This window comes from Taudactylus pleione, unplaced genomic scaffold, assembly GCF_031769625.1.
Source record: "Taudactylus pleione unplaced genomic scaffold, aTauple2 ptg001489l, whole genome shotgun sequence".
Lineage (NCBI taxonomy): Eukaryota > Metazoa > Chordata > Amphibia > Anura > Myobatrachidae > Taudactylus > Taudactylus pleione.
Window position 1 is genome coordinate 343,421 of NW_028285887.1, and position 15,693 is coordinate 359,113.

Here is a 15,693-nt window from a genome sequence, read left to right on the forward strand (position 1 = left end):
GTCACCTCGTCCTCTCACTCACACAATGATAGCAGCCTCATGTTCTCACTCACACCCCTATAGTCACCTTGTCCTCTCACTCACACGATAGCCGCCTCATGCTCTCTCACACCCCTATAGTCACCTCGTCCTCTCACTCACACAATGATAGCCGCCTCATTTTCTCACTCACACCCCTATAGTCACCTTGTCCTCTCACTCACACAATGATAGCCGCCTCATGTTCTCACTCACACCCCTATAGTCACCTCATCCTCTCACTCACACACAATGATAGCCGCCTCATGTTCTCACTCACACCCCTATAGTCACCTCGACCTCTCACTCACACAATGATAGCCGCCTCATGCTCCCACTCACACCCCTAGTCACCTCGTCCTCTCACTCACACAATGATAGCCGCCTCATGTTCTCACTCACACCCCTATAGTCACCTCGTCCTCTCACTCACACAATGATAGCCGCCTCATGTTCTCACTCACACCCCTATAGTCACCTCGTCCTCTCACTCACACCCCGATAGCTGCCTCATGTTCTCACTCACACCCCGATAGCTGCCTCGTCATCTCACTCACACCCCGATAGCCGCCTCATGAGCTCACTCACACCCCTATAGTCACCACGTCCTCTCACTCACACAATGATAGCCGCCTCATGTTCTCACTCACACCCCTATAGTCACCTTGTCCTTTCACTCACACAATGATAGCCGCCTCATGTTCTCACTCACACCCCTATAGTCACCTCGTCCTCTCACTCACACAATGATAGCCGCCTCATGCTCTCACTCACACCTCTATAGTCACCTCGTCCTCTCACTCAGACCCCGATAGCCGCCTCATGTTCTCACTCACACCCGATAGCCGCCTCATGTTCTCACTCACACAATGATAGCCGCCTCATGGTCTCACTCACACCCGATAGCCGCCTCATGTTCTCACTCACACAATGATAGCCGCCTCATGCTCTCACTCACACCCCTAGTCACCACGTCCTTTCACTCACACAATGATAGCAGCCTCATGCTCTCACTCACACCCCTATAGTTACCTCATCCTCTCACACTCACACAATGATAGCCGCCTCATGCTCTCACTCACACCCATATAGTCACCTTGTCCTCTCACTCACACAATGATAGCCACCTCATGCTCTCTCACACCTCTATTGTCACCTTGTCCTCTCACTCACACAATGATAGCCGCCTCATGCTCCCACTCACACCCCTATAGTCACCTCGTCCTCTCACTCACACAATGATAGCCGCCTCATGTTCTCACTCACACCCCTATAGTCACGTCCTTTCACTCACACAATGATAGCCGCCTCATGCTCTCACTCACACCCCTATAGTTACCTCATCCTCTCACACTCACACAATGATAGCCGCCTCATGCTCTCTCACACCCATATAGTCACCTTGTCCTCTCACTCACACAATGATAGCCACCTCATGCTCTCTCACACCTCTATAGTCACCTTGTCCTCTCACTCACACAATGATAGCCACCTCATGTTCTCACTCACACCCCTATAGTCACCTCGTCCTCTCACTCACACAATGATAGCCGCCTCATGCTCTCACTCACACCTCTATAGTCACCTCGTCCTCTCACTCAGACCCCGATAGCCGCCTCATGTTCTCACTCACACCCGATAGCCGCCTCATGTTCTCACTCACACAATGATAGCCGCCTCATGGTCTCACTCACACCCGATAGCCGCCTCATGTTCTCACTCACACAATGATAGCCGCCTCATGCTCTCACTCACACCCCTATAGTCACCACGTCCTTTCACTCACACAATGATAGCAGCCTCATGCTCTCACTCACACCCCTATAGTTACCTCATCCTCTCACACTCACACAATGATAGCCGCCTCATGCTCTCACTCACACCCATATAGTCACCTTGTCCTCTCACTCACACAATGATAGCCACCTCATGCTCTCTCACACCTCTATTGTCACCTTGTCCTCTCACTCACACAATGATAGCCGCCTCATGCTCCCACTCACATCCCTATAGTCACCTCGTCCTCTCACTCACACAATGATAGCCGCCTCATGTTCTCACTCACACCCCTATAGTCACGTCCTTTCACTCACACAATGATAGCCGCCTCATGCTCTCACTCACACCCCTATAGTTACCTCATCCTCTCACACTCACACAATGATAGCCGCCTCATGCTCTCTCACACCCATATAGTCACCTTGTCCTCTCACTCACACAATGATAGCCACCTCATGCTCTCTCACACCTCTATAGTCACCTTGTCCTCTCACTCACACAATGATAGCCACCTCATGTTCTCACTCACACCCCTATAGTCACCTCGTCCTCTCACTCACACAATGATAGCCGCCTCATAGTCTCACTCACACCCGATAGCCGCCTCGTCCTCTCACTCACACAATGATAGCCGCCTCATGTTCTCACTCACACCTCTATAGTCACCTCGTCCTCTCACTCACACAATGATAGCCGCCTCATGAGCTCACTCACACCCCTATAGTCACCTTGTCCTCCCACTCACACAATGATAGCCGCCTCATGTTCTCACTCACACCCCTATAGTCACCTCGTCCTCTCACTCACACCCCTATAGTCACCTCATCCTCTCACTCACACCCCTATAGTCACCTCATCCTCTCACTCACACAATTATAGCCGCCTCATGTTCTCACTCACACCCATATAGTCACCTTGTCCTCTCACTCACACAATGATAGCCGCCTCATGTTCTCACTCACACCCCTATAGTCACCTCGTCCTCTCATTCACACAATGATAGCTGCCTCAAGCTCTCACTCACACCCCTATAGTCACCTCGTCCTCTCACTCACACAATGATAGCCGCCTCATGCTCTCACACACACCTCTATAGTCACCTCATCCTCTCACTCACACGATGATAGCCGCCTCATGGTCTTACTCACACCCGTATAGTCACCTCATCCTCTCACTCACACAATGATAGCCGCCTCATGCACTCTCACACCCCTATAGTCACCTCGTCCTCTCACTCACACAATGATAGCCGCCTCATGTTCTCACTCACACCCCTATAGTCACCTTGTCCTCTCACTCACACAATGATAGCCGCCTCATGTTCTCACTCACACCCCTATAGTCACCTCGTCCTCTCACTCACACACAATGATAGCCGCCTCATGTTCTCACTCACACCCCTATAGTCACCTCGTCCTCTCACTCATACAATGATAGCTGCCTCATGCTCCCACTCACACCCCTATAGTCACCTCGTCCTCTTACTCACACAATGATAGCCGCCTCATGTTCTCACTCACACCCCTATAGTCACCTTGTCCTCTCACTCACACAATGATAGCCGCCTCATGTTCTCACTCACACCCCGATAGCTGCCTCATGTTCTCTCTCACACCCCGATAGCTGCCTCGTCATCTCACTCACACCCCGATAGCCGCCTCATGAGCTCACTCACACCCCTATAGTCACCACGTCCTCTCACTCACACAATGATAGCCGCCTCATGTTCTCACTCACACCCCTATAGTCACCTCATCCTCTCACACTCACACAATGATAGCCGCCTCATGCTCTCACTCACACCCCTATAGTCACCTCGTCCTCTCACTCACACAATGATAGCCGCCTCATGTTCTCACTCACACCCCTATAGTCACCTCATCCTCTCACACTCACACAATGATAGCCGCCTCATGCTCTCACTCACACCCCTATAGTCACCTCGTCCTCTTACTCACACAATGATAGCCGCCTCATGTTCTCACTCACACCCCTATAGTCACCTTGTCCTCTCACTCACACAATGATAGCCGCCTCATGTTCTCACTCACACCCCGATAGCTGCCTCATGTTCTCTCTCACACCCCGATAGCTGCCTCGTCATCTCACTCACACCCCGATAGCCGCCTCATGAGCTCACTCACACCCCTATAGTCACCACGTCCTCTCACTCACACAATGATAGCCGCCTCATGTTCTCACTCACACCCCTATAGTCACCTCATCCTCTCACACAATGATAGCCACCTCATGCTCTCACTCACACCCCTATAGTCACCTCGTCCTCTCACTCACACAATGATAGCCGCCTCATGCTCTTACTCACACCCCTATAGTCACCTCGTCCTCTCACTCACACAATGATAGCCGCCTCATGTTCTCACTCACACCCCTATAGTCACCTCGTCCTCTCACTCACACAATGATAGCTGCCTCATGCTCTCTCACACCCCTATAGTCACCTTGTCCTCTCCCTCACACAATGATAGCCGCCTCATGTTCTCACTCACACCCCTATAGTCACCTCGTCCTCTCACTCACACAATGATAGCCGCCTCATGCTCTCACTCACACCCCTATAGTCACCTTGTCCTCTCACTCACACAATGATAGCCGCCTCATGCTCTCTCACACCCCTATAGTCACCTCGTCCTCTCACTCACACACAATGATAGCCGCCTCATGTTCTCACTCACACCCCTATAGTCACCTCGTCCTCTCACTCACACAATGATAGCCGCCTCATGCTCCCACTCACACCCCTATAGTCACCTCGTCCTCTCACTCACACAATGATAGCCGCCTCATGTTCTCACTCACACCCCTATAGTCACCTCGTCCTCTCACTCACACAATGATAGCCGCCTCATGTTCTCACTCACACCCCTATAGTCACCTCGTCCTCTCACTCACACAATGATAGCCGCCTCTTGAGCTCACTCACACCCCTATAGTCACCTCGTCCTCTCACTCACACAATGATAGCCGCCTCATGTTCTCACTCACACCCCGATAGCCGCCTCATGTTCTCACTCACACATTGATAGCCGCCTCATGTTCTCACTCACACCCAGATAGCTGCCTCATGTTCTCACTCACACGCCGATAGCCGCCTCGTCCTCTCACTCACACAATGATAGCTGCCTCATGTTCTCACTCACACCCCTATAGTCACCTCGTCCTCTCACTCACACAATGATAGCCACCTCATGCTCTCTCACACAATGATAGCCGCCTCATGCTCTCACTCCCACAATGATAGCTGCCTCATGCTCTCACTCACACCCCGATAGCCGCCTCATGTTCTCACTGACACCCCGATAGTCGCCTCATGTTCTCACTCACACACTGAAAATTTGAAGGGCTGGTTATATACTGTATAGAATCACTGGACATGGGGTTCGTGGTATGGGGGTGCTGGTGGCATTGCTGATAGAAATGATGGGTTTCAGGGTATTAATATAAGAGGGAAGCATACTGTACAGCAAGGAGCTTTGTCTTGGCTAGATCAGGCTGAGACTATAATTGAGGAGACTGCTGGGATTGTCTTCAGGACCTGACCCAAGTCTGATAGTGCGGATCTCTATGATCAGCTCCATTCACACTGGATCCTTACAGCTTTTTTTCTTCCCTCAGGTGGATATGTTCTCTGGGGCAGTGTTTATACAGGTGGCATTGGGCTGGGATATATATGTGTCTGTTATCGCCCTGCTGGTTATTACCACCATATACACTGTGACAGGTAAGCAGCTTGGCCACATACCGGGAGTGTATGAGTAAGGTGTTACAGTAATGGGGAATGTGAGGTTATTTCTGTCTCTTATTCCCAATGTGGCCTCTGAATAATTGCTCTAAATACCTCTTTGTTTGTAAACTGCTATAACTGCCCCCTCACCCATAAGGTGGTCTCTCTGTAGGTGGTCTCAGTGCCGTAGCCATGGGAGGGAGCAGGAGGTGCACATATGTAACGCTGGTGATGATGATGTGACGCTGCCTGTCAGGGAGAGGAACTGAGAGAACAAGGAGGGGGACAGTATGAATTCTAGAGACAGAGGTATTGGGGCAGTATGGAACCTAGAGATGGGGATATGGGGGCAGTATGGAACCTAGAGATGGGTGTATAGGGGGCAGTATGGAACCTAGAGATGGGGATATGGGGGCAGTGTGGAACCTAGAGATGGGGGTATGGGGGAAGTATGGAACCTAGAGATGGTGGTATGGGGGGCAGTATGGAACCTAGAGATGGTGATATGGGGGCAGTGTGGAACCTAGAGATGGGGATATAGGGGGCAGTATGGAACCTAGAGATGGGGGTATGGAGGCAGTATGGAACCTAGAGATGGGGGTATGGGGGGCCATATGGAACCTAGAGATGGGGGTCAGTATGGAACCTAGAGATGGGGATATGGGGGGCAGTATGGAACCTAGAGATGGGGGTATGGAGGCAGTATGGAACCTAGAGATGGGGGTATGGGGGGCCATATGGAACCTAGAGATGGGGGTCAGTATGGAACCTAGAGATGGGGATATGGGGGGCAGTATGGAACCTAGAGATGGGGGTATGGGGGGCAGTATGGAACCTAGAGATGGTGATATGGGGGCAGTGTGGAACCTAGAGATGGGGATATAGGGGTCAGTATGGAACCTAGAGATGGGGGTTTGGGGTCAGTATGGAACCTAGAGATGGGGGTATGGAGGCAGTATGGAACCTAGAGATGGGGGTATGGGGGGCCATATGGAACCTAGAGAAGGGGGTCAGTATGGAACCTAGAGATGGGGGTATGGGGTCAGTATGGAACCTAGAGATGGGGGTATGGGGGAAGTATGGAACCTAGAGATGGGGGTATGGGGGGCAGTATGGAACCTAGAGATGGGGGTATGGGGGGCAGTATGGAACCTAGAGATGGGGGTATGGAGGCAGTATGGAACCTAGAGATGGGGGTATGGGGGGCCATATGGAACCTAGAGATGGGGGTCAGTATGGAACCTAGAGATGGGGGTATGGGGGAAGTATGGAACCTAGAGATGGGGGTATGGGGGGCAGTATGGAACCTAGAGATGGGGGCAGTATGGAACCTAGAGATGGGGGTATGGGGGGCAGTATGGAACCTAGAGATGGGGATATGGGGGGCAGTATGGAACCTAGAGATGGGGATATGGGGGGGAAGTATGGAACCTAGAGATGGGGGTATGGAGGCAGTATGGAACCTAGAGATGGGGGTATGGGGGGCCATATGGAACCTAGAGATGGGGGTATGGGGGAAGTATGGAACCTAGAGATGGGGGTAAGTGGGGCAGTATGGAACCTAGAGATGGGGGTATGGGGGGCAGTATGGAACCTAGAGATGGGGGTATGGGGGGCAGTATGGAACCTAGAGATGGGGATATGGGGGAAGTATGGAACCTAGAGATGGGGGTATGGAGGCAGTATGGAAACTAGAGATGGGGGTATGGGGGGCCATATGGAACCTAGAGATGGGGGTCAGTATGGAACCTAGAGATGGGGGTATGGGGGAAGTATGGAACCTAGAGATGGGGGTATGGGGGGCAGTATGGAACCTAGAGATGGGGTTATGGGGGGCAGTATGGAACCTAGAGATGGGGATATGGGGGGAAGTATGGAACCTAGAGATGGGGGTATGGGGGGCAGTATGGAACATAGAGTGAGTGAAGGTTATTTCGGTGTGTGGGGTATGGAGCCTGCAGCACATATTATTCATTGTAGCTCTTCCTTCTGGCAGAAGCTGGGTGCTCTGACCCTTCTCCCTCTCTATAAGTAATAACATTTAGTATCACTGTAGGAAGTGTAGCTCTCAGTAAATAAAGGAGTACAAGGATGATGCTATTATTTCTCTACACTGAGAATAGGGATGTCTCACAGAATGTCCTATGTCATGTGACATCTACTAGTCTTCAGCAGACTGATATGGATGTTATTCTGCAGATGATTGCGCTCAGGTGTAAGAGTCAAGTGGTAGTTGCTATTGGTAACTCTACTCCCTCCATTTACCTACCGGTAATATTATTTTAGCATTTTATGTTGTATTTATTTTTTGTATAAGGGAATTTAATTTACTAAATGTGTTTGTTTAGCCAATTCCTTGTCTGTCTGTGAAAGTCTGTAAATCAGCCATTTATTGTCACTAACAGACACTTCACAGCCCTGATCCATTCTTACGGTCTCTCTTGGTGACCATCTTTTTTACCTGATGTGGAAGCCACCCAGTAAATGGTGTAATACTTCTCTCTCTGTAGGTGGTCTAATCCTTGCCAATAAGGTGGTCTCTCTCTGTACTGTAAGTGGTCCTATCCTTCTTGCCCATAAGGTGGTCTCTCTGTAGGTGGTCTAATGCTCTTGCCCATAAGGTGGTAGCTCTCTGTAGCAGATCTAATCTTTCTTTCCCATAAGGTGGTCTCTTTCTGTAGGTGGTATAATATTCTTGCCCATAAGGTGATCTCTCTGTAGGTGGTCTAATGATCTTGCATATAAGGTGGTATCTCTCTGTAGCAGGTTTAATCCTTCTTTCCCATAAGGTGATCTCTCTGTAGGTTACTAATGATCTTGCCCATAAGGTGGTATCTCTCTGTAGCAGGTCTAATCCTTCTTTCCCATATAGTGGTCTCTCTCTGCAGGTGGTCTAATGATCTTGCCCATAAGGTGATATCTCTGTAGGTGGTCTAATGCTTCTTTCCCATAAGGTGGTCTCTCTCTGTAGCAGGTCTAATCCTTATTTCCCATAAGGTGGTCTTACTCTGTAGGTGGTCTAATGCTTCTTGCCCATAAGGTGGTCTCTCTGTAGGCAGCCTCATCATTGTTGCCCATAAGGAGGTCTCTCTGTAGGTGGTCTATAACTGCTTGTCCATAAGATGGTCTGTCTATAGGTGGTTTAACAATAGTTGCCCATGAGGTGGTATCTTTGTAGATTGCCTAATATTTCTTTTCCTTAAGGTGGTCTCTCTGTAGGTGGTCTTATCCTTCTTGCCCATAAGGTGGTCTCTCTGAAGGTGGCCTATTATTTGTTGCCTATAGGGTGGGCTCTCTGTAGGTGGTCCAATCCCTGTTGCCCATAAGGTGGTCTTTCTGGTGGCCTAATCCTTTTTGTTAATGGTAGTCTTGGAAGTCTAATTCTTCTTGTCCAAAAGGTGGTCTCTCTGTAGGTGGCCTTATTGTTGCCCATAAGCTTGTCATTCTGTAGGTGGTCTATTCCTTCTTCCACATAAGTTGATCTTTCTGTAGGAGGTCTAATACTACTTGCCCATAAGGTGGCCTCACTATTTAGGTGTTGTAATCCTTCTTACCCATAAGGTGATCTCTTTGTGCAAGTGGCCTACTTGTTGTTGCCCATACGGTGGTCTCTCTGTAAGTACTCCAATCCTCTTTGTCCATAAGCTGGTCTCTCTGTAGGTGGCCTAATCATTGTTGCCCAGTAGGTGGTCTCTCTGTAGGTGGTCTTATCCTTCTTGCCCATAAGGTAGTCACTCTGTAGGTGGTGCAATCCTTGTTGGCCATAAAATTGTCTCTCTCTCTAGGGAGCCTGATCCTTGTTGCCCATAAGGTGGTCTCTATCTATAGGCAGTCTTATGCTTTTTGCTCATATTTTCTTTCTTTGTCCTGAAGGTGGTCTTGCAGCTCTTATGTATACAGACACGGTACAGACATTTGTGATTATTGGAGGGGCGTGTGTTCTATCTGCATATGGTGAGTACATTAATAAATAAGCCAGTTAAGTCAAGTGATGTCATATCATCATAACAGACTATAGCTGGGCTTCTAAACTCCAACAGGTCATGTTTTGTGGATTTCTCTAATCATGCACAGGTGAGTTGATCTATTTTGCTGGGTCAGTAATTATTACGCCTGTTTTAACAGACACAAATCTCCAAATCAGGACCTGGGAAAACTTGTGGGTAGAGAACCTCTGGTTTATAGGACAATGCACAGCTACAGCAGAGAATATGAGAAACACACATACCTCTGACAGTACTGAATGCCATTAGTGGTCTCCTTTTCTCACTCTAATGATACAGACATGTATTTATGTATAAGCCAAACCACCTGACTAATATTGTGTAGATCCACTTGTGCCACCAAAAACAGTCAAGGCCTGGACTCCACCTCTGAAGGTGTCCTGTGGTATCTAGCACCAAGATGCTAGCAGTGAGTCCTTTAAGTCCTGTAAGTTGCGAGGTGGGGGCTCCATGGCTCAGACTCGTTTTCCCAGCACATTAGATTGATATCTGTGGAATTAGAAGGCAAATTCAATACCTTTAACTCTTTTGTCATGTTCCTCAAACCATTCCTGAACAATGTGAGAGGGCACATTATCCTGCTGGAATACTGTAGACCACTACCATCAGGGAATACTGCCACCATGAAGGGGTGTACATTGTCTGCAAGTGTCATAGTAACATTTACATGAATGTCAGGACCCAAGGTCTCCCAGCAGAACATTGCCCAGAGCATCACACTGCCTCCGCCGGCTGCCTTCTTCCCATAATGCATCCTGGTGCCATCTCTTCCCCAGGTAAATGATGCACACACCTGGCCGTCCACATGGTGTAAAAGAAAATGTGATTAATCAGACAACTCCTTCCATTGCTCCATGGTCCAGTCCTGATGCTCATGTGCCCATTGTAGGAGCTTTTGGCGGTGGACAAAATTCAGAATGGGCACTCTGAGCAGTCTGTGACGACATAGCCCCATACACCGCAAGCTGCGATGCTCTGTGTGTTCTGGCACCTTCCTATCCAACATTAATGTTTTCAGCAATTTGTGCTACAGTAGCTCTTCTGTGGGATTGGATGAGACCGGCTAGCCTTCACTCTCCACGCGCATCAATGAGCCCCTATGACTTTGTTGCCCGTTGTCCTTCCTTGGAGCACGTTTGTTAAGTACTAATCACTGCATATCAGGATACACCCTACAAGACTGTTTTGGAGATACCATCACAATTTGCCCCTTGTCAGAGTCACTCAGATCTTTAGGCTTACCCATGTTCCCTGCTTCCAACACATCAACTTCAAGAGCTGATTGGTCAGTTGCTGCCTAATATATCCCAGGCACCATAGTACCCAGATAATCCGTGTTATTCACTGCACCTGTCAGTGTGTGTGTACATGAAGTAATGCTACCAAATTATACTATCATACAATGCAATATACTTCACAGATATAGTACGTTTAAGTCACAAGACATCAGCAGTAAAGTATACTGTACATACAGCAGTAAAAAAATATATGCATACAACAATGTATAACGAGAGAGAAAAACATATACTGTATATATGTTACTATGTATTATAGAATAAATGAATGAAATAACAAACCCAGAAGGTCCAGGCAAGGTCCAGGCCAGGTCCAGCATATATTTCCATCATCATACACATAATTTTAAGAAATCAGCCCAAGTTGTTCATTTCATTACGACCATTTGGTGCAATAGTATTTAATTTGTGCATCCAGCGAGCATCTAGCATCAAAAGTTGTTTGCTCTATTGCCCACCTAATATTTTTGGGGACATGATCAAATGCTTTGTAGTGGATAATAGCCAAAGGATGCTGCTTTTATATTTTATATATATTCTTCAAACGAGCCGCTCTCTCATTATATACATTCCTTCACATCACCTGGGGTAGCATCCCAATAAGGATCCTGAATGGGTCCAACTTCCGCGTTTCACATTGGAACGCAGTGACGTCACTTCTGATAAAACATTGGCACAGCTCCCCCTCATTGCCGCACTAATCGTGACACGTCCATGTCACTCCCAAAGTGGCCGAGGTATCAGGGCAGCCCGCATCACTCGGCCCCCTCGTGCCCTCGTGTGGGTTGACCATAATCATACATGAGACTAATTCCACATTAGGGTGTATGGACATGATTGACCCTGTATTTGCTACAATAGCTCAATGCTCTTTGCAGACAGGAATTTTTCCTGAAACACTAAAGGAAGCAATTGTGAGACCACTTCTTATAAAACCTAATTTAGACCCCAACTGCATAACAAACTACAGACCGGTATCAAACCCTTTTCTAGGAAAGGTCATTGAGAAAGTGGTGGCAATGCAACTAGAAACCCACCTGTCTACCCATGATATTTAAAATCCATTCCAGTCAGGATTCAGGAGAAGACATAGCACTGAAACAGCCCTGGTATGTGTGTTTAATGATCTTCTGATGGCAGGAAACAGAGGTGATTGGTCAATCTTAATCCTTCTGGACCTCTCAGCAGCATTTGATACTGTGGACCACGGGACTCTAATTGAGCGCCTGAAATATTTCTGTGGACTGGATGGCACAGTCCTTAGCTGGTTCATAATCATTTCTGACCGGCAGGTCACAGAGAGTTTCTTCTGGAGTAAACTCTTCATCACCAGTGCCACTTCCATGTGGTGTCTCACAGGGTTCTATACCATCTCCCATGCTTTTTGCAGTATACATGTTACCATTGGGTGAAATAATCAGACGTCATGGCCTGGTCTACCACTGCTATGCAGATGATACACAACTGTACCTGTCCTTTGCTCCAGGTACAAAGGACCCCATAACAACCCTAAATGGCTGCCTAGCTGAGCTTCAGGTGTGGATGAGTGCCAGTTGGCTGCAACTGAACCCTGATAAAACAGAGGTCCTGATGATAGGTCATAGGACAGGGCTACAACATAGCCAACCAACAGGACTTACGCTTGGGGGATCAGAATTACAATACACTGAACATGTGCGGAATCTTGGTGTTGAGCTGGATGGTGGCCTCTGACATTTAAATCAGGTATCAGCCACAATAATTCCCTAATTATTCCATCTGAGGAACATTGCCAGAATAAAGCACTTAATTCCCTCAGAAGATCTGCCTAAAGTCATACATGCATTTATATCATCATGCCTAGACTACTGCAATGCCCTCTACCTCGGTCTCCCAGCAAAAGAATTACACCACTTGCAGATGGTACAAAATGCAGCTGCCAGGCTATTAGCCAACCAGACCCCCTTCCAGCCACATAACACCCATTCTCTACTCCCTTCACTGGCTGCCTATCACATGGCAAATTGTTTTCAAGATTGGCTTACTAACTTACAAAGCCCTACATGACCATGGCCCAAGGTACCTAAAGCAGCTTCTGATCCATTACTGTCCCACTCGATTACTGAGATCCATTGAAGGAGGACTATTAACAGTACCTAGAATGTCCTGGAATTAATTTGGGGGTCGAGCTTTCAGCATTATGTCTCCGACTCTATGGGACTCATTTCCCCGCACAGGTCGAGAAGCCTCCACTCTAGAGTCCTTCAAAAATAGACTCCAGACTGTTCACCCAGCATTTCACTAATGTCCCTTGTTAGGCTTGTTTTGTATTTTGTGCTGTAAAGACAAATGTAAAGCACTTCAAGTCCAATTAGGAAAAATGTGCTATATAAATAACATTATTATTATATAAAACATTGTGGGTATAGAACATGGCCGAGGCACAGGATATAGAATATTGCCATGTCCTCTACCCACAATGTTTTATATCTCGTGTCTCTGCCATATCCTCTACCCACAGAGACATGGTATATAGAACATTATGGGTACAGGACATGGCAGAAACACGGGATATAGCACATTGTCAGTATATGACATGGCAGAAACACTGGATATAGCACATTGTGGGTACAGGACATGGCAAAGACACGGGATATAGAACATTGTGGGTACAGGACATGGCAGACACAGGATATAGAACATTGTGGGTACAGGACATGGCAGAGACATTGGGTATGGGTAGAGGACATGGCAGAGACATTGGGTATAGGACATTGTGGGTACAGGACATGGCAGAGACATTGGGTATAGGACATTGTGGGTACAGGACATGGCAGAGACACTGGATATAGAACATTGTGGCTACAGGACATGGCAGACACAGGATATAGAACATTGTGGGTACAGGACATGGTAGAGATACAGGATACAGAACATTGTGGGTACAGGACATGGCAGAGACACAGGATACAGAACATTGTAGGTACAGGACATGGCAGAGACACAGGATACAGAACATTGTGGGTACAGGACATGGCAGACACAGGATATAGAACATTGTGGGTACAGAACATGGCAAAGTCACAGGATATAGAACATTGTGGGTACAGGACATGGCAGAGACACAGGATATAGTACATTGTGGGTACAGAACATGGCACAGACACAGGATATAGAACATTGTGGGTACAGGACATGGCAGAGACACAGGATATAGTACATTGTGGGTACAGAACATGGCAGAAACACAGGATATAGTACAGGACATGGCAGAGACACAGGATATAGTACATTGTGGGTACAGGACATGGCAAAGACACAGGATATAGAACATTGTGGGTACAGAACATGGCAAAGACACAGGATATAGAACATTGTGGGTACAGAACATGGCAAAGACACAGGATATAGAACATTGTGGGTACAGGACATGGCAGAGACACAGGATATAGAACATTGTGGGTACAGAACATGGCAAAGACACAGGATATAGAACATTGTGGGTACAGGACATGGCAGACACAGGATATAGTACATTGTGCGTACAGGACATGGCAGAAACACGGGATATAGCACATTGTCAGTATAGGACATGGCAGAAATATTGGATATAGCACATTGTGGGTACAGGACATGGCAGATACATGGGATATAGACTATTGTGGGTAGAGGACATGGCAGAGACATTGGGGATGGGTAGAGGACATGGCAGAGACATTGGGTATAGAACATTGTGGGTACAGGACATGGCAGAGACACAGGATACAGAACATTGTAGGTACAGGACATGGCAGAGACACTGGATATAGAACATTGTGGGTACAGGACATGGCAGAGACACTGGATATAGAACATTGTGGGTACAGGACATGGCAGAGACACAGGATACAGAACATTGTAGGTACAGGACATGGCAGAGACACAGGATACAGAACATTGTGGGTACAGGACATGGCAGAGACACAGGATACAGAACATTGTGGGTACAAGACATGGCAGAGACACAGGATACAGAACATTGTAGGTACAGGACATGGCATAGACATTGGGTATGGGTAGAGGACATGGCAGAGACATTGGGTATAGGACATTGTGGGTACAGGACATGGCAGAGACATTGGGTATAGGACATTGTGGGTACAGGACATGGCAGAGACATTGGGTATAGAACATTGTGGGTACAGGACATGGCATAGACATTGGGTATAGGACATTGTGGATACAGGACATGGCATAGACATGGGATACAGAACATTGTAGGTACAGGACATACCAGAGACATTGGGTATAGAATATTGAGACCATTGTCTTACCACTTGTGTCTTTCAGCTTTCCTGGAGGTCGGGGGCTATGGTGCGCTCATGGAGAAATATATGGAAGCTGTACCAAGCAATTTGGGTAATATGTCGGCTGCTTGTGCATTCCCACGACCTGATGCTCTACACCTGTTGCGTGATGCCTATTCTGGGGACCTGCCATGGCCGGCTCTCCTAGTGGGACTGACCATTGTGTCCACCTGGTACTGGTGCAGCGACCAGGTGTGGACCTTTATCTCTTACATACTGTTGTTATGTGTACTCCTTTCATAACTTTCCACTACACCTACTTCATGCCAACTAACCTCCTGTCTCCATCCCCAAACTCTCATCGCAAGTAGCACCAGCATAAATCTGATTAGGGATGAGAGGGAGCTAATGAGGCAGTCTTGGGCTCCGTGTCCCTATGTTCCCTTCTGCCACTTTATGATGGCTTCAGCCAGAAACCCTCCACTAAGGCCAGCAGCATCTTGGATTGATGACCTGAGGGCCTGGTGACACAATTCAGGAACTTTCTCCAAAGCTCTGATCTGCACCTGTTATGTGACATTTCTCCA

At 47.9% G+C, this 15,693-nt stretch overlaps 1 protein-coding gene across 1 annotated transcript in view; it reads left to right on the forward strand.

Annotated features, from left to right (window-relative positions):
• Positions 1 to 15,693, forward strand: part of LOC148442501 (sodium/glucose cotransporter 2-like) — a 104,460-nt gene that overhangs the window by 25,861 nt on the left and 62,906 nt on the right. The window contains exons 5-7 of the mRNA XM_088463883.1: positions 5,434 to 5,539; positions 9,416 to 9,496; positions 15,150 to 15,358. Coding sequence (XP_088320009.1) covers positions 5,434 to 5,539; positions 9,416 to 9,496; positions 15,150 to 15,358 — 396 coding nt within the window. The remainder of the gene's footprint in view (positions 1 to 5,433; positions 5,540 to 9,415; positions 9,497 to 15,149; positions 15,359 to 15,693) is intronic.